Here is a 20645-nt window from a genome sequence, read left to right as displayed (position 1 = left end):
AGCATCTTTAAAAAAGAGAGTCCTACTAGAGCCATGTCATCCGCATACTTGAAAGGCTCACATTGGCTCACATTGTTTCGTTGGATCTTCATTTCGTTAGTGTAGATCGAGAACAACAACAGTGAAAGGACACACCCCTGGGGTGCCCCTGTGTTCAGTGTCAGTTCATCAGAGAGGGCCCCATTCATGTGGACCCTCTGTGGGCGGTCAGTTAAAAGTCCTTGATCCAACCTGCGAGGCCTCCGTTGACATTCAGGTCCAGTAGTCGTTTCAGCAGTATGTGTATTTGCATTGTATTGAAAGCTGAACTAAAATCAATAAATAACATGTTGAAGGTGACTAGCCACCATGTTCACCAAGGTCAGGATAGCATCCTCAGTCCCCTCTGTGACTAATAGGCAAACTGTAATGGGTCCAGTTGATCTGCTATGGACAGTGTAAGGTGTTTACTAACAACCCTTTCCATGCATTGGGCCAGAAGAGGCGAAAGTCATTTGTGATTTGGCCTCTGGTACAATGTTCGACACCTTCCAGGAGTTTTGCACTGTAGAGGTGCTCAGAAGGAGTTGAAACAGTCGTGTGAAGACTCCCTTGAGCTGGTCGGCGCAGACCTTCAGTACTTTGCCCCGTAGTCCATCTGGGCCCGGTGCTTTCTGTGGCTTAATATGTGACAAGCATGAGGCCACCTCGTTCTCTGTTATCTGGATAAGATTTGGGGACAATCGATCAGGCTTGGTGATAAATGGATACCATTTTGATGAAATTACATGTATTGTTGCCTCACAGTTGGACATGTTAACCATGCAGTACTTTTCCTCTAAGAACACTGCCAATATCATTGCCAGACTGACCCCCAAGGCCAATAATTGTCTGTTGCTAAGGCCTCAGCAGACCACATAATTACTGTCATTAGTCATGTTGTAGTTTTACCAATCCACGGTCCTTTGTTTGCCATATTTCCTCCTCTGTTAACTTCAACCATTGCCTGATTTAACTTAATAATAATTCCTTGTGACATTCATTACGCTGTCTCCTTGTTGTAGGGCAACCTGTTTGACTTTCTCAGGCTCACAGGATGGAGAGGATCCAAGGTGCTGTACTTTGGAGATCATCTGTACAGTGACTTGGCAGTGAGTCATACTATATTTACAGTACCAGTCACAAGTTTGGACACATCGACTCATTCCAGGGTTTTTCTTTATTTTTGCTATTTTCTACATTGTAGAATAATATTGAAGACATCAAAACTATGAAATAACACATATAGAATCATGTATTAACCAAAAAAGTGTTAAACAAATTAAAATATGTTAATATATTAATTATAAGTAGCCACCCTTTGCCTTGACAGCTTTGCACACTCATGGCATTCTCTCAACCAGCTTCATGAGGTAGTCACCTGATGTGCCTTGTTAAAAGTTAGTTTGTGGAATTTCTTTCCTTAATGCCTTTGAGCCAATCAGTTGTGTTTTTACAAGGTAGGGGTGGTATACAGAAGATGGCACTATTTGGTAAAAGACCAAGTCCATATTATGGCAAGGACAGCTCAAATAAGCAAAGAGAAACGACAGTCAATCATTACTTTAAGACATGAAGGTCAGTCAATCCGGAACATTTCAAGAACTTGTAAGGTTTCTTCAAGTGCAGTCGCAAAAACCATCAAGCGCTATGATGAAACTGGCTCTCATGAGGACCGCCACAGGAAAGGAAAACCCAGAGTTACCTCTGCTGCAGAGAGGTAGTTCATTATAGTTACCAGTCTCAGAAATTTTTGCCCAAATAAATACTTCACAGAGTTCAAGTAACAGACACATCTCAACATCAACTGTTCAGAGGGGACTAAGTGAATTAGGCCTTCATGGTTGAATTGCTGCAAAGAAACAACTACTAAAGGACACCAATAAGAAGAAGAGACTTGCTTGGGCCAAGAAACACGAGCAATGGACATTCGACCGGTGGAAATTTGTCTTGTTTGGTCTGATGAGTCCAAATTTGAGATTTTTGGTTCCAACCACCGTGTCTTTGTGAGATTCAGAGTAGATGAACGGATGATCTCTGCATGTGTGGTTCCCATCGTCAAGCATGGAGGTGTGGTGGTGCTTTGCTGGTGACACTGTGATTTATTTAGAATTCAAGGCACACAACCAGCATGGCTACCACAGCATTCTGCAGCGATACTTCATCCCATCTGGTTTGGGCCTATCATTTGTTTTTCAACAGGACAATGACCCAACACACCTCCAGGCTGTGTAAGGGCTATTTGACCAAGAAGGAAAGTGGAGTGCTGCATCAGATGACCTGGCCTCCACAATCCTCTGACCTCAACCCAATTGAGATGGTTTGGGATGAGTTGGACTGCAGAGTGAAGGAAAAGCAGCCAACAAGTGCTCAGCATATGTGGGAACTCCTTCAAGACTGTTGGAAAAGCATTCCAGGTGATTGAAAGAATGCCAAGAGTTTTCAAAGCTGTCATCAAGGCAAAGGGTGGCTGCTTTGAAGAATCTGAAATAGAAAAATGTAACACTTTTTTGGTTACTACATGATTCCATATGTGATATTTCATAGTTTTGATGTCTTCACTATTCTACTTCCCTGTGGCTCAGTTGGTAGAGCATGGTGTTTGCAACGCCAGCATGGTGTGTGCAACGCCAGGGTTGTGGGTTCGATTCCCACGGGGGACCAGTACACACAAAAAAAATGTATGAAATGTATGCATTCACTACTGTAAGTTGCTCTGGATAAGAGTGTCTGCTAAATTACTAAAATGTAAAAAAGTTAAATATACAATTTAGAAAATTATAAAAAATTAAGAAAAAACCTTTGAATGAGTAGGTGTGTCTAAACTTTTGACTGGTACTGTATCTAAATATTTTGGTGACTGATGCAGGTAGTGTGGATGTGATTTCTCAACACAGGAAATTGCGAACAGAAATGTACTTTGTTTTAAGGACTGTGTGTCTCACGTGCTTACTGTAATAACCTGTGTAATGTTGTGGCTAGTCATTGTACTGGGCTGACTACTCATGCTCTTCTGCAGGACCTGATGCTGCGTCACGGCTGGCGGACGGGAGCCATAGTACCGGAGCTGGAGGTGGAGACCAGGGTTGTGAACACGGAGCAGTATGCCCAGGGCCTCACCTGGCTGCAGGCACTCACCGGTCTACTGGAACGCATGCAGGTACACTTATAGAGCTATAGGGTCTTCTACAACATAGAAATCGGCAAACTGTGAGGTCAAAGCAATGTTGCATTTACCATGATGGGTCTCTTGCCTATATGGAATGTAGTGCCAATCAGAGTATGTGAGCGGAGTTGAGCGGTCGGAAATCCCACTCATCGCTCATGGAGCAGCACCGCTCCACACTCACAGTGGGGGAAAAAATACTGCTCAAAATTCGCTCCATTCATTAAAATCACAATTTAACCAACACCCATCTATTTTTGTGACTGCCTAGACCTACCATATGGTTTTGAAGTATTAAAACCAAACCATATGATATGAATGAAAAGTATTTTAATAAACATGAAAAGGGGAATGTAAGAAGCGCTCATTTCAAATAGGCTTCATGAAATATTATACAACATTTAAACACTCTAAATAGGTCAGGAGCCAGACAGGGAGCCTAAGAAGGAACGAACATGAATTATTTAGGCTGTATTATTTCAAGGCTATAGCCTACAAAGGAATACATTGTGAAGCATTTGCAAGTGTGACAGAATAGGCTGGTAGGGACATAAAGCACTCAGCATTTAAACAACATTTCGTTGTATCATTATAGTCTATAAATTGAGCATATAGGCTGTGACTTAGAATTAAATGAAAAATGCCTTATTTGGCTCAGTCTACTGTGCCTTTTGAATTCATTTTTAGAAACAGGCCAGCAGTGGAGAATATCCTTTCTGAGCTTGCAGAGCCACGGGGGATGCTAAACACCCTTTTGGCCACTCTGGTCAGGCTGGGCAGAGATGCAGAGTTGTTTTTTTCTATAGGTAAGATATGTAGGCCTAAAGGTTTTTAGGCAAAATAACCAGAAAGCTCCTTAAAAGTGGGAATATGCCAGGCCTATTGGCCAAAATCAATTATGGCCTATTGTATAGATAATAGAACAAAAATTAACTAAACTTTTAAGAGGTCTGATTTTTAACTTTTTTTTATAAATACTTTTGCTACAGTGACACACTTAGTTATCTACCCACCTCGTTCCTTTCTTTTAGCATGTACATGAAGTATACCATCATGGATACGCCTCTTTTCAGATTCCACAATGATTCTTTAGTTGTGGAGACTACATCACCGCACTCCCTCTCTTGGTCCTCATCTTTGTAAGTCATTTTGATTTTGCAACTGTGTTTTATCAGTTTCTTTATTCAAATATTTTGTGAACTCCATAACAGTAGTTAAAGAAAGGGGCTATAGTAGCACTCAAGTAGACTACAAATGCATGCTGGGCCAGGCATGCCCTGAGCTTGTGAAGTGAGCGCTACTGGAGCGAAATTGGAGCGGGCTCCAGCCTTTGGGAATCTCGCTCAGTGCTCCAGTCAAATTGATCATGCTCCGCTCAAGCCCCGCTGCACATACTCTGGTCCCAATCAATTGTACCCCCACAATAAGCACTACTTTTACAAGCTAATATTATGATATATTTTTTACCCATCAGCCATGCCATGTTTTTTTATGTTAAGATGAAAGTGTTCAAGTAAAAACATTTTTATTGCACTTGTGCAGATGCATCGAGATCCAGAGTCAAAGAAAGTTCTGCAGGATTGGCTGAAGGAGAGAGAAGAGCTTCGGTGAGTCTAGTGTTAGTAGATATTATACACTAAATATACAAAAGTATGTGGACACCCCTTGAAATTAGTGCTTTCGGCTATTTCAGCCACACCTGTTGCTGACAGGTGTATTAAAATCGAGCACACAGCCATGCAAACTCCATAGAACAGTGGCAGTAGAATGGCCTTACTGAAGATCTCAGTGACTTTCAATGTGGCACACCATCACAGGATGCCACCTTTCAACAAGTCAGTTCATCAAATTTCTGCCCTGCTAGAGCTGCCCTGGTCAACTGTAAGTGCTGTTATTGTGAAGTGGAAACATCTAGGAGCAACAACGGCTCAGCTGTGAAGTGGTAGGCCACACAAGCTCACAGAACGGGAACGCCGAGTGCTGTAGCGCGCAAGAAAATTGTCTGTCCTCGGTTGCAACACTCACTACCGAGTTCCAAACTGCCTCAGGAAGCAACATCAGCACAAGAACTGTTCATCGAGAGCTTCATGAATTGGACTCCATGGCCGAGCAGCCGCACGCAAGCCTAAGATCACCATGCGCAATGCCAAGCGTCAGCTGGAGTGGTGTAAAACTCACCACCATTGTAATAGCAACAAAGGGGGGACCAACTCCATATTAATGCCAATGATTTTGGAATGAGATATTCGACGAGCAGGTGTCCACATACTTTTGCTCATGTAGTGTATGTCATAATATTCTAAATAAATATTTAATTTTTCAAGACCGTCGGACAGCAAGTCAGACCTAAAGGATTCAGTGTAATTTTGACTTAACAAGCTTCGTACAGACCTATGAACTTCCTTCGACCCTTTCTTTCATTTTCCCCCCTCACAGAGCCGTGACCAAGAACCTGTTCAACCCTCACTTTGGTAGCATTTTCCGCACCTGCCATAACCCCACCTACTTCTCCCGTCGCCTGTGCCGCTTCTCTGATGTCTACATGGCATCCATCAGCTGTCTGCTGAACTATGACCTCTCCTACACCTTTTACCCTCGTCGCACCCCCCTGCAGCACGAGGCGCCCCTGTGGATGGACCAGCTTTGCACTGGCTGCATGAAGACTCCCTTTCTGGAGGAGATGGCTCACATCCGCTGAGAGGGGCAATCCAAGATCTCACAAACCGCAAACTGAATATGAAGATGCAGGAACTGAGGCTAAGCTGAGAGTAAGGAGGCATGGTGGACAACACAGAACAGGTTAAAGGTCTGCACGGATCATGAGTGCCACCTGCTGGGTTATTGTATGCCAGTAGGCCTACAGTAGTAGCATATCAAAATATCTGCCTATTCAACTCACCCAATATCACTTGGTTGGCCAGGCCATTTGATGGGTTTAGCCATTAGTTTTACTTTTTAGGTTAGTTAAGGTTGTAACTTGTTATCCACACCATGTACAAACGTATGCTTTTGATATCTGTCACGACTTTTTTAATCTCATTTTAACAATTTAGCCTGTAATGGACTGATGTCATATAATGACATACAGTATCTTATGACTGCATCAGTTTGAGTTTTGAGTAATGGATCTTGATTATTAGAATTTTTTACAAGTATGTTTTAAGTCATTGGTGTTACCGCCTTGAAAATCACTCATTACAAAGGACCTTGAGAATTCTCTTCAGTGAAAAACTGTTATTGGGGAGGGGCCTATATTAAAGGAAAGGATTAGTTAATCAAACCCTTTTAGTATGTCATACATGTGAGGATTGAGAATTTTGTGTTTAAATAAAGTGTCATTGGTGTTGCATTGTGAAAAATTATTAATCATATCACTTTTGTAAATTATTTTTAAAGGGTTATTGACCATAGATTTGCGTTTCTGTGGCCTCCATTTTATGAAAATCCTCAATTACCTAAAAATTGGCATTGGTGTTACTGCAACTGGTGGCACAATGTTATCATAATAGTCAAAATGTATTAAAAAGTTATTAAGCTACCATATTAGTTTGTTTATAATGGGAAGATGTACCCATGTACCCAAATACATGAAATACATCAATGAAATACAAATCTACAAAAATTACGTTAATTTGTTACAAAATGCAATACTTAAATGCCACCCCAAATCAAAGAATTACCTTTTTAACAAAATGTGTTGTTTTTGTAGTGACTGAGCTTTCATGTCAGTTTCTGAACAGTACACTCCACCAAGGGAGGGAAGTATGGTCGGAAGGTGAATTCAAGAATTGGAAAATCCTCTTGAAAAAGAAATGGCACTTTTTAATTCTTGAATGAGATTTTTGTTTTGCCTACTAAATTAAAATGCAATTGGCCCCAACCATGTCACCCTAACTGTGACCATATAATAATTATTATTTGTGGTTTCCAGCTGTATATCATATACATTGTACACTGAACAAAAATATAAACGCAACATGTAAGGTTGTAACATGTAAGGCCCATGTTTCATGAGTTGAAATAAAAGATACCAGAAATATTCTATACGCACAAAAAGCTTATTTCTCAATAATGTTGTGCAAACATTTGTTTACATCACTGTTGGTGAGCATTTCCAGGATAATCCATCCACTTGACATGTGTGACGTATCAAAAACTGATTAAACAGCATGATCATTACACAGGAGCGCCTTGTGCTGGGGACAATAAAGGTCACTCTAAAATGTGCAGTTTTGTAGTTTTATTACACAATGCCACAGACGTCTCACGTTTTGAGGGAGCGTGCAGTTGGCATGCTGACTGCAGGAATTTCCACCAGAGCTGTTGCCAGAGAATTGAATGTTAATTTCTCTACCATAAGCCGCTTCCAATGTCGTTTTAGAGAATTTGGCAGTATGTCCAATCGGCCTCACAACCGCAGACCACATGTAACCACGCCTGCACAGGACCTCCACATCGTGCTTCTTCACCTGCGGGATCATCTGAGACCAGCCACCCGGACAGCTGACAAAGCTGGGTTTGCACAACCGAAGAATTTCTGCACAAACTGCCAGAAACCGTCTCAGGGAAGCTCATCTGCATGCTCGTCGTCCTCACCAGGGTTTTAAGCTGACTACAAGTTTGGCATCGTAACCGACTTCTGTGGGTAAAGGCTCACTTTCAATGGCCACTGACATGCTGGAGAAGTGTGCTCTTCACAGATTAATCTCAGTTTCAACTGTACCGGGCAAATGGCAGACAGTGTGTATGGCGTCGTGTGGGTGAATGGTTTGCTGAACAGAGTGCCCCGTGGTGGCGGTGGGGTTATGGTACGGGCAGGTATAAGCTATGAACATTTTGCAATTTGAATGCACAGAGCTACTGTGACGAGATTCTGAGGCCCACTGTCGTGTCATTCATCTGCCGCCATCACCTCATGTTTCAGCATGATAATTCCTGGAAGATGAAAATGTCACAGTTCTTCCATTGCCTGCATACTCACTAGACATGTCACCAATTGAGCATGTTTGGGATGCTCTGGATCGACATGTAGGACAGCGCATTCCAGTTCTAGCCAATATCCTGCAACTTCGCACAGCCATTGAAGAGGAGTGGGACAACATTCCACAGGCCAAAATCAACAGCCTGATCAACTCTATGCGAAGATGTGTTGCGCTGCATGAGGCAAATGGTGGTCACACCAGATACTGACTGGTTTTCTGATCCACGCCCCTACCATTTTTTTAAGGTATCTGTGACCAACAGATGCATGTCTGTATTCCTAGTCATCCATAGGTAAGGGCTTAATTTATTTATTTCAATTAATGGATTTACTTATATGAACTGTAACTCAGTAAAATCTTTGAAATTGTTGCATGTTGCGTTTATATTTTTGTTCAGTGTAAAATACCTGGGATATGGTTTTCCTCTGCATGTAAAAAGAGGGATTGATGGTGCATTCAGGACAAGTCAGAAACTCGGAACCTCCACGTCAAAATTATCATAAAAAAAGATTGTAAACTGACAAGATAGTGGAGTGAACGCTGTAAAAATGGGAATGAATGTCCGCAAAAGCAGAAGGCAGACAGGAGGAGGTGGGATCAGGTGAGAACATTCTAGACAATGAGAGGGCAGATACACATTTAAAAAAAAACAACAGGCACAACTCCAATACAAAATTGGTTTTCTCAAATTGGCCAGAATGCCACGCCATTTATTTTTATTTATTTTATTTCACCTTTATTTAACCAGGTAGGCCAGTTGAGAACAAGTTCTCATTTACAACTGCGACCTGGCCAAGATAAAGCAAGCAGTGCGACAAAAACAACAACACAGAGTTACACATGAGATAAAGAAATGTACAGTCAATAACACAATAGAAAAATCTATGTACAGTGTGTGCAAATGTAGTAAGCTTAGGGAGGTAAGGGAATAAATAGGCCATAGAGGTGAAATAATTACAATTTAGCATTAACACTGGAGTGATAGATGTGCAGATGATGATGTGCAAGTAGAGATACTGGGGTGCAAAGATCAAGAAGATTAATATCAATATAGGGATGAAGTAGGTAGTTGGTTGGACTGGCTATTTACAGACAGGCTGTGTACAGCTGCAGCAATCGGTAAGCTGCTCTGACAGCTGACGCTTAAAGCTAGTGAGGGAGATATAAGTCTCCAACTTCAGTGATTTTTGCAATTCGTTCCAGTCATTGGCAGCAGAGAATTGGAAGGAAAGGCGGCCAAAGGAGGTGTTGGCTTTGGGGATGACCAGTGAAATATACCTGCTGGAGCGCGTGCTACGGGTGGGTGTTGCTATGTTGACCAGTGAGCTGAGATAAGGTGGAGCTTTACCTAGCAAAGACTTATAGATGACCTGGAGCCAGTGGGTTTGGCGACGAATATGTAGCGAGGACCAGCCAACGAGAGCATACAGGTCGCAGTGATGGGTAGTATATGGGGCTTTGGTGACAAAACAGATTGCACTGTGATAGACTGCATCTAATTCGCTGAGTAGAGTGTTGGAGGCTATTTTGTAAATGACGTCGCCAAAGTCAAGGATCGGTAGGATAGTCAGTTTTACGAGGGTAAGTTTGGCAGCATGAGTGAAGGAGGCTTTGTTGTGAAATAGGAAGCCGATTCTAGATTTAACTTTGGATTGGAGATGCTTAATGTGAGTCTGGAAGGAGAGTTTACAGTCTAGCCAGACACCTAGGTATTTATAGTTGTCCACATATTCTAGGTCAGAACCGTCCAGAGTAGTGATGCTAGTCGGGCGGGCGGGTGCGGGCAGCGATCGGTTGAATAGCATGCATTTCGTTTTACTAGCATTTAAGAGCAGTTGGAGGCCACGGAAGGAGTGTTTTATGGCGTTGAAGCTTGTTTGGAGGTTTAACAACACAGTGTCCAAAGAAGGCCCAGATGTATACAGAATGGTGTCGTCTGCGTAGAGGTGGATTAAAGAATCACCCGCAGCAAGAGCTACATCATTGATATATACAGAGAAAAGAGTCGCCCTGGGAATTGAACCCTGTGGCACCCCCATAGAGACTGCCAGAGGTCCAGACAACAGGCCCTCCGATTTGACACACTGATCTCTATCTGAGGAGTAGTTAGTGAACCAGGCGAGGCAGTCATTAGAGAAACCAAGGCTATTGAGTCTGCCGATAAGAATACGGTGATTGACAGAGTCGAAAGCCTTGGCCAGGTCGATGAAGACGGCTGCACAGTACTGTCTTTTATTGATGGCGGTTATGATATCGTTTAGGACCTTGAGCGTGGCTGAGGTGCACCCGTGACCAGCTCGGAAACCAGATTGCATAGCGGAGAAGGTACGGTGGGATTCGAAATGGTTGGTGATCTTTGTTAACTTGGCTTTTGAAGACTTTAGAAAGGCAGGGCAGGATGGATATAGGTCTGTAACAGTTTGGGTCTAGAGTGTCTCCCCCTTTGAAGAGGGGGATGACCGCGGCAGCTTTCCAATCTTTAGGAATCTCAGACGATATGAACGATAGGTTGAACAGACTAGTAATAGGGGTTGCAACAATGGCGGCGGATAATTTTAGGAAGAGAGGGTCCAGATTATCTAGCCCAGCTGATTTGTAGGGATCCAGATTTTGCAGCTTTTTCAGAACATCAGCTGTCTGGATTTGGGTGAAGGAGAAGCGGGGGGGGGGGGCTCAGTGCAGTGGGCAGCTGGGAGGAGATGCTCTTATTCTCCATGGACTTTACACTGTCCCAAAATGTTTGGAATTAGTGCTGCAGGATGTACATTTCTGTTTGAAAATGCTAGCCTTTGTTTTCCCACCTGACTGTGTGTATTGGTTCCTTATATCAGTACATTCATAACAAGCTAAACATTACCAAACTTCTATTTCGATCAAATAAGCCTCAAGTAGCACATTTTGCAATTCAATTTGTTGACCATATTCAACACTCTCTCATTGACCTCCATACAAAAACTAGGGCGTCATCTTTCTACGAAGAGTTTCCATGTTGGAAATTACCGAGTTTCGAGTTTCCTTAAACGCACCATCAGCAGCACTAAATGATGTAATGTATACGGGCGTCATATCCTGAGTTCCAGTCGTGAAAGCTGAAACTTCAATATTTTTTGGAGATATTAAAAGTCCTCATTTGTTAGCAAGAAAGGCATTTTGGGTAATTTTCTAATTTTGAGCTGGAATGTTAACATCGGATTATTCTCAAATTCTGTAGTAAATTATATTTTCTTTTTCTTGTTACAGAACATAATCACGGAAATAACCTTTGCCAAATTAGCTTCAGTGAAGTACTGCAAATGTGTGAATAAGCTTTTATTTTAAAACAAATTCCCGTCAAACAGGAAACAGATTTATCTTATTGTCGCTGATGTACAAGTCTGGACAAAGCGGTGACTGAAAAACATGAGTCGCCGCAACCGTTCTCTTCCAATTTGAGAAATGCCTATGTAAGAAAAATCTAATTGAATACAACCATCGTGGGTCCAGTGGACTCCTCATCAACATGGCAACTGATGAGGAGAGGGGCGTAGTGCGTGTCAAAGTCAAGGTGAGGAATATGTGAACGATGGAATAGCTGCAGCTAGCTTGGGGTACCCTTTGACATGTATCACATTTCCAGGTAGCTAGCTTTATTGTTATCATAGTGGCTGACGTATTTTGGCAATTTTTCGTTACATTTTGGTGACTTTTGCGTTAGCTAGTAGCAGTTTGACTGCTATCCTTTTCTTTTACCCAAAACAGTGCTTTGTTGTTTTTTAGCATTGATCCTGCTAACATCTAATGAGCAATAGTGGACAGTTATTCTGAACGTAACCCTCTTGGATCTTCTGACTACAAAAAGTAAATAATGTATCTATGAAAAATAACGGATTAGGAAGATTCGATTATTGACAATAGGTCTAACTAGCTACCTGCTGCTGGTGTTGATATGTGATCGTGCACCGGGGAAACAATTTTAAAGCAATATTGCGAGTCAACTAAACCCGCGAATCTTGACAGCTAGTTAGATTGGTTTATTGTGTTATACCAAATAATGAACTCAGTTATTCACAGACAGAACCCCACAGTGACGTGGCAGGTTGTTATAACGTTGTCTTGACGCTTTAGTAATAGTAGTGAGTCATTTAGTTAACATCGCCGTCAACACCAGATCAGCTCTGAGCTCTTGACTGAGAACAGGTGACACGTCATTTAGTGATATAAAAGTAAGCATTTCTGCTCTCTTGTGACAAATATAGCCTACACCATTTTTTATGTACGACCAAATCATTACAACAAAAAGTTTAGTCTTCCATTGTAGAAGGTCAGTCTGCTATTTGTTGTTGGCTTTTGGTAGCCTGGGTTAACTGAATTTCAAAACTTAATTCTTGAACCCAGGCTAGCCTTTTTATTGGAACTGAAGAATAACATTGATTCAGTCACACATGATTTACAGTGATTATATGAAATAGGCCTTCAATGTACCTCAATGAATGTTTACATTATTGTTTCTCACCTTCCTCAGAAGTGTGAGGGGCTGCTGCCAGTGGAGTTTCGCTCATTTGCTGTGGATCCTCAGATAACATCACTTGAGGTGCTACAGCACATCCTCATCCGAGCCTTTGAGTTAAATGGGTGAGGAGGAGCATCAACATAATAATGTTTACAGTGCTGTTGATTGACATGGCAAGCAGAATTGTGGAGGTGCATAAAAATGGCAGCCTCCATGCACTTTACTAAGTTTGCCCTTTTGTACATTGCTCTTCGTTACTCTTTTTTTGTATTGGCATTAGCACAGTATACATGATCCCAATTTTAGCTCCAAGATGGCTGCAGTTTGAAAAAGTAGATTGTGCTGATTTGTTGGCGCATTCAACCATGTCGTGCGCCATAGTTTAAGAACTCCATGGATAGTGCTAAACATTGACAGCATATCTGAATTCCACCATTATTTTGCACTTTCACCATTCTGCAGACAATATTAGAAAGTATTGTTTTGGGAGAAAGCTTTGCCTACAATAAAGTTTGAAAAGATTATGGATATGGAATGACTTGGATTGCCATGCTTTCTAGAATTGATATCAGCCTTTTAAATATTGCTATCAGCTATTTTCTTGTTTCCTAATTAGCAAACGCAACTTTGGAATAAGTTACCTATCCCGGGACCGTGGAGGTTTGGAAGTGTATCTTTCGCTTCTGTCTGACTGGGATTTAGATGCTGCATTTGTCAGTGCAGCTAAACCTTATCTACAGCTCAAGATGGACATTAAGCCTGCCGAAGACAGTAAGCAGACCTGTCAAACGTTCTATTGATGTGTTCCTATGGGTCACCACTGAAGAACTTGTGTGTGTGTGTGCACGCTTTCATTCAGTATATGTTTTTGGGATATGTATTAAATTACTGTCAAGTATCTCTTTCCTATTGAAACTTTTTTTTTGCTATGTATTTGTTGTCCTCCTTCATACAGTCCCATTTTATCGACCATCTCGTGTTTCCACTTTCTTCCTTTTAGGTCCCGTTATGGAAGACTGGGACATAATAAGCCCCAAAGAAGTGATTTGTTCTGACCAGCTTCCCGGGGATAGAAGGTCCTTGGCGGCTGCGGCCCTCCCCTTCACCCAGTCCCTACTGTCCCAGGTTACTGACAACGCTCTCGCTCTTCACCCTGTCAGCCATCTTTTTTACCAGCCAGTCACTGCTGCCTTGAGTCAGGTCCTTCTGCTAATGCTAAATAACTCCAGTTCTTAGGTTAGTGTTGCTCCCAATGACCCACCTGCGGTTTAATCTCTTGCTGTCTGTCTGTTCAGATGATGGGTCGAACACTGTCCAGAGTACAACAGGCCTTGAGCTGGTCTTACGGGGAGGAAGTGAAGCCTTTCAAGCCCCCTTTGAGCGATGCAGAGTTCCACAGTTACCTCAACGGCCAGGGCCAGCTTTCCCGACCAGAGGAACTGAGGCTACGCATCTATCATGGCGGGGTAGAGCCTTCACTACGCAAGGTAACAGCGCATTCACTGAGAGATTCCAACAACAAGTGTGCTAACAGACAGCTCTTTTAACCCTCGATACCAAAGCATTTCACAAATATAATTGAAAGTACTAGAATATCAAATAAAATCCCATAGGGCCGAATCTTAACTTGTGTGTTTAACTTAGACTTTCTCGTAACCATGCATTGGTGTCAATGGGAGATTTACGCAGACATTTGAGTTTGAGAAGGGCCCATGGTCTCCAAAACTTTGACGGGAATTGTATACTTATGGTCTTTGGATATTAATAATTTCCCGAAGTGTGAATTAGATGTAGGACTAAAGCATTTGGGTGTATCCATGTTTCACTTCGGAGTGTAAACAGAGTATCTATGTAGGTCATTCAATGTGGAACATGAATGTATGAGAAAATGAGCATAAAGAAATGCCATTTGGATGTAGAAGAGCTATATTGTTAAATGACTATACACTCACTGTATTGTATGAACATAGATATTTTAGATAGTGAAGCTAAAACATTTAATTTGGCTCTGATGTGGCAGTACAGAATGTCACCTTTTATTTGAGGGTATTTTCATACATATCTGTTTTAACATTTAGTAATGAAAGCACTTTAGGTATCTTGTCCCCCCATTTGAAGGTATCATAAGTATTTGGACAAATTCACTTAGGTGTATTAAAGTAGTCAAAAGTGTATTATTTGGTCCCATATTTCTAGCATGCCAAGACTACAACAACCTTGCAACATTTGTTTTGATTGTTTTTCAGATGATGTTGTGCCCAATAGAAGGGAATGGTAAATAATGTATTGTCATTGTAAATAAGAATAGAATATGTTTTTGAACACTTTACATTAATGTGGATGCTACCATGATTACGGATAATCATGAATGAATCGTGGATAATGATAAAAAAAATGCTAACCTCCACTGTTATTGGTAATGGTGAGAGGTTAGCATCTCTTGGGGGTATGATCTTTCTTCCTTTAACTTTCTCACTCATCATTATTCACAATTCATTCATGATTATCTGTAATCATGGTAGCATCCACATTAATGTAGAAGCGTTCTTTACCTTCGCCTCATATGAAACATAAATCCAAAATACTGGAGTATAGAGCCTACAAAATGCTGGTGTATATCCTACATGTCAAAACCCCTTCTCCAACGGACATGTTGTGGTAAAAAGAATTTCAGGTTTGTCATTTCCTCTGTGTCCAGGTTGTGTGGCGTTACCTCCTGAACGTGTACCCCGATGGGCTGACCGGTCAGGAGAGGATGGACTACATGAAGAGAAAGACTAGGGAGTACGACCAGCTGAAGGGGGAGTGGTCAGCTAGGGTCAGTCCAGAGGACCTGGAGTTCATCAGGGGCAACGTACTGAAGGACGTCCTGAGGACCGACCGGGCCCATCCCTATTACGCCGGCTCCGAGGACAGCCCCCATCTCACCGCTCTCACCGACCTGCTTACCACCTTTGCCATTACACATCCACAGGTGTTGGAATCTATTTTTTTCTCTGTCCTCTTTGGTAGCCTGATGGTGGCGTTATACGGACATGTTTGCATTCCTTTTACATTCCTTGACATGCAGACATGCTAAGGGGTGTGGTGTTATTAGCTCAGTGAGAACAAATATATGCTCAACGCTGGTGTTTGGCATCTTCAATTCTGTCTATTTGCTTTTGAGTTATGATTAGTAAACTCTGTCTGCTTGCAGTGATACAGTATATAGACAAACATATGTGGACACCCCTTCAAATGAGTGGATTTGTCTATTTCAGCCACACCCATTGCTGACAGGTGTATAAAATGGAGTACACAGCCATGTGTGTGCTCCATAGACAAACATTGGCAGTAGAATGGCCTGACTGAAGAACTCAGTAACTTTCAATATGGCTCCGTCATAGGATGCCACCTTTCCAACAAGTCAGTTTCTCAAATTTCTGCCCTGCTAGAGCTGCCCCGGTCAACTGTAAGGGCTGTTATTGTGAAGTGGAAACATCTAGGAGCAACAATGGCTCAGCCACGAAGTGGTAGGTCACACAAGCTCACAGAACGGGATAGCCGAGTGCTGAAGCGCGCAGCTCATAAAATAATTGTCCGTCTTCGGTTGCAACACTCACTACCAAGTTCCAAACTGCCTCTGGAAGCAACATCTGCACAATAACAGTTTGTCGTGAGCTTTATGAAATGGGTTTCCATGGCCGAGCAGCCGCACACAAGCCTAAGATTGCAATGCCAAGCGTTGGCTGGAGTGGCGTAAAGGTCGCCGCCATTGGACTCTGGATCAGTGGAAACACGTTCTCTGGAGTGATGAATCACGCTTTACCATCTGACAGTCCGACGGACGATTTTGGGTTTGGCGGATGCCAGGAGAACGCTACCTTCCCAAATGCATAGTGCCAACTGTAAAGTTTGGTGGAGGAGGAATAATGGTCTGGGGCTGTTTTTCATGTTTCGGGCTAGGGAAATCTTAACGTTACAGTTAACAATGACATTCCAGACGATTAAGTGCTTCCAACTCTGTGGCAACAGTTTGAGGAAAGAGCCTTTCCTGTTTCAGCATGACAATGCCCCTGTGCACACAGCAAGGTCCATACAGAAATGGTTTGTCGAGATTGGTGTGGAAGAACTTCACTGGCCTGCACAGACGCCTGACCTCAACCCCATCAAACAACTTTGAGATGAATTGAAACACTGACTGCGAGCCAGGCCTAAACGCCCAACATCAGTGCCCGACCTCACTAATGGTCTTGTGGCTGAATGGAACCAATTCCATATTAATGCCCAAGATTTTGGAATGAAATGTTTGACAAGCATTTGTCCACATACTTTTGGTCATGTAGTGTATGTAATCCTAGTTTTTGCTGTGTTTTAATTCATTTCAACTCTGTTTCGTAGGTGTCGTACTGCCAAGGCATGAGTGACATCGCTTCTCCGATACTTGCCGTCATGGACAATGAGGCACATGCATTCATCTGTTTCTGTGGCATCATGAAACGCCTAGAGGGCAATTTCCGCCCGGATGGCCAACTCATGTCCGTCAAGTTCCAGCATCTGAAGCTGCTACTGCAGTACTCAGACCCCGAGTTCTACTGTTATTTGGTGTCCCGCGGAGCTGATGACCTGTTCTTCTGTTACCGCTGGCTGCTCTTGGAACTCAAACGGGAGTTTGCCTTCGATGATGCTCTGAGGATGCTGGAGGTCACCTGGAGTTCCCTGCCTCCTGATCCTCCCGAAACGGAAGTGGAGCTTTTTGGGCCGCCCCTAGAAACAGACCAGACCAGAATGACATCTGAGAGTGGTGTTGAAAAGAGGCCTGCTTTCGCAGGTGAAGAAGAAGGGGAGCAGAAAGAGAAGCAGCGGAGACGACACATGTTGAGGCCTTCAAGAGAGGAGGCAGACGGCGGGAGAAAGATCGACATGGAGGAAAGAGAGCGGGAGGACAGAGGAGCCAGAAGAGAGGGTGAGGGGAACTTCGACATGCCTTATGTAGGAAAGGAGAAGGTGCACAACAATGCGCCTGTTCCTCCCTTCGAGAAGCAGAACAGTTTTGGTGAGTTCAAATACTACAATGCACGGAACAAGGACAGCTTTGATTTCGTGGAGAGAGACCCACTAGAGGGTCCTGTTGAGATGGAAGCCTCCTTGCACCCTGTATCAAGTCCACCAGCCCGGCAGGGCACCGAGGACAGCGAGGAGGATCCAGGGGAGAGAGCACCTCTTATAACGGATGATGACAAGTCCTCCAGTCCAGAGACGGAGGAGAGGAGCTCCCCTAATGGACAAACAGCCTCTCCGGTCTCCCCATTTCCTCATGGTCTACCAAGCTGGAAGAATGGTTCCTCTCCGTCTCCAGGCTCCACTCCCTCCCCCTCAAGTTGGAGAGGTGCCTCCCCGGACACCCCATCACCAAGGTACACCTCCCCCATTTTACCCAACGGAAGGGTTGAGTCGCCAGAGAAAGCCACAAGAGGATTTGCTTCCTTTGCCTCGGTGCCGAACGGAACCGGAGGTAACTCTCCCGCTACCCCCACAGGGAGGTCCTTGGTTTCCTCTCCCCTACTGACTAGATCATTGCTCTCCTCCCCTATTTTGTCCTTCGGGAGAGCTCTTCCTTCGCTGCCGGTCAGCACAGTGAACAAGTCCTTTCCCAGTAACCTCCCTTCTCCTTGCAGCAAAGCCTCCAGCACTGCGCCCAACACTCCAAATTCAACCAAACCAGAGAATACCACCATCAAACCTTGTTCCCTGCCACCGCCTCAAGAGTTTGGCAAAGGGAATCCTTTCATGTTGTTCCTGTGCCTGTCAATCCTGTTGGAGCATCGAGACCACATTATAAAGAACAGCTTTGATTACAACGAGCTGGCCATGCACTTTGACCGCCTTGTTCGGCGACACAATCTGGGCAGGGTGCTGCAGCGCGCCAAGGCCTTGTTTGCAGACTACCTGCAGAGTGAGGTGTGGGATTCGGAGGAAGGAGATGAGGTCAGCTCGGACTCGCCCACCACAGTCACTGCTGCTTTCCACTCCCCGCCCCCCTCTGCCACCAGGCCTCTTTTTACCCCTTTGTCATCCTCTCCAAACTCCACCTATAACCTGGCTGACACTATACCTTCCCCTTCTTCACCTGTCTCCCTCTCTCCCTCCTCTTGACTTCTGTCACTATATCCCCATCCCCAACACATTTACAGTACAATGACTAATGGTTGCCTAGTCCAGCTGTTTGTCCCTTTATCGTTGCTCATCTTATTTAGCTCTCCACCCATACCAGACTTGACTAGGTTACTACTGTTAGTTTTTCATGTCTATGCTGTCAGTATTGCTCTTCTCTCCATTTCCTCTAATTGACAAGTCCTCATGCTTACTCTTGCCTTGCTATGCACTCATCCATTGAGTTTTTACTGTTTCAAACTTTTAGTTACAGGGATAATAATAATGTTTCAAATACCTTTTACCTTTATATGAGGGCCCAGGGCTGGACACATTGTGTTGCCCACGGTTAACATAGATAAGAACCTCATTGGATAAGCCACAACTGTGTCTTCTTGACCAAAGAGCTCTAGTTGTGATTACACTGCTAAGAACCAACACTGGCACATTGCTAGTCTGGACTCTTTTTAGCATAATGGCAGTGTGTATGGTTGCTGGTTCAAGCTCTGCCCCCTCTGTTCCCTGACTTGGCTACAGTTGGAGTGAGCAGTGGGCGCTGACCATTGGAACTATGGAGAAATATGAACAGTATGAATGAGTCATGCGATTCCCCTTAAAAATGCCCTGTTGAGAATATATCAAATATGCCTGTATTTGACTGCACACATGCCAGCATAGTGATTATGAGGACACTAACAACAGCAACTGAGCTTTGTAAAGGTTATATTCATGAGTCAGTATTTGCATTGTGTATTATTACATTTTCTATCAAAATAATTTCAATACTGTATCATTTTGGTGTTGCAAGGTCACATTTTAAATATCAAGGTGAGATTAAGTTATTTTCTTTAGAAATACTATGAAGCATGGTGTGCCCCATAGGAATCTGAACGGCAAAGAAAAGTTACAGTATATTGGGAGAGGCCTTATAAGAAATGAATGGGTTTCAGTACTGCAGTTTCATGGCCAATTTCTGCATTTGCGCTCACAATTGACTATTGTTTGCTTTTGAATCGCACATACCCACTATGATCTGAACAATATACTGAATTAAATGGGAATGTTTTGCTATTCAGGGGTTCAATGGATCATTCAATCGATAACAAAAAATGGATGCACAAATTATGCATTTGCCCTAGATCATGTATGGCCGTAGGCGACGGGTACATTGCACAATGTGCACATAGCTACTATATGGTGCTAAAAGATTTCATAAGGTATAGGATTCATCATGGCTTTATGAGAATGGTTATAAATGTGTAAATTAATGTTATATTTCACAGTTCTGGCTATATATGGTCACCCCTGAACTTTTCTTAAATAATTCCCTATTTCTTCTCTAATAAGTTGAATAAAAAAATGTACTTTTGGTCACCACACCTTATTGGATTTTCAACCAACGGACAAATTAAGCAATCAAAGAAAATAACACCCTCTCCACAATAAAACATGGGGGAGGTTTGCTACCACTGGTACTGGGCTTGAATGTGTACAATACATAATGAACTCAGCAGATTATCAAGGTGGTTTGGAGTGCAACCCAGTGTACAAAAATTGTCTATGTTAAATGTTGTGGGTCTTCCAGCAGGTCAACAACCCCGAACACACATCAGAAACACGCTGGAATGGTTCAAGAAGAAACTCTGGAGTGGCCAGCAAAGAGTCCAGATCTGAATCACATCTATAACCAATGGCGAGAGCTGAAAACAGCAGTTGGTGGAGGGCACCACTCAAATATTGAAAAATTAGAGCAGTTTGCTGCTGAAGAGTGGGACAAATTGACAGTAGAAAGGAGCAGCAAGCTCATTGATGGCTACAAGAAGCATTTGTTGGCAGTTACAGTGCATTTTGAAAATAT

The 20645-nt window shown here is 43.0% G+C and overlaps 2 protein-coding genes across 3 annotated transcripts in view; both read left to right on the top strand.

The window, feature by feature from the left end:
• nt5dc2 (5'-nucleotidase domain containing 2) overlaps positions 1-6546 on the top strand; it is a 42810-nt gene extending 36264 nt beyond the window's left edge. Inside the window, exons 11-14 of one of the 2 annotated variants that reach the window (XM_029723331.1) lie at positions 1044-1130; positions 3038-3178; positions 4727-4791; positions 5621-6546. In XM_029723331.1, the coding sequence (XP_029579191.1) occupies positions 1044-1130; positions 3038-3178; positions 4727-4791; positions 5621-5882 (555 nt within the window). In that variant the 3' untranslated portion in view covers positions 5883-6546. Of the gene's footprint in view, positions 1-1043; positions 1131-3037; positions 3179-4215; positions 4702-4726; positions 4792-5620 lie in introns of those variants that run through there. The other variant, XM_029723332.1, reaches the window with a different exon arrangement.
• Positions 6547-11400: 4854 nt separating this feature from the next.
• Positions 11401-20300, top strand: tbc1d25 (TBC1 domain family, member 25). Its single transcript, XM_029723330.1, has 7 exons — positions 11401-11710; positions 12668-12777; positions 13272-13426; positions 13656-13780; positions 13951-14142; positions 15354-15629; positions 17036-20300. The coding sequence occupies exons 1-7, from the start codon at positions 11666-11668 to the stop codon at positions 18788-18790; spliced, it is 2658 nt and encodes an 885-aa protein (XP_029579190.1). The 5' UTR covers positions 11401-11665; the 3' UTR covers positions 18791-20300.
• The last annotated feature ends 345 nt before the right edge of the window (positions 20301-20645 follow it).

This window comes from Salmo trutta, chromosome 30, assembly GCF_901001165.1.
Source record: "Salmo trutta chromosome 30, fSalTru1.1, whole genome shotgun sequence".
Classification (NCBI taxonomy): Eukaryota; Metazoa; Chordata; class Actinopteri; order Salmoniformes; family Salmonidae; genus Salmo; species Salmo trutta.
This window is presented reverse-complemented; position numbering and strand designations above follow the sequence as displayed.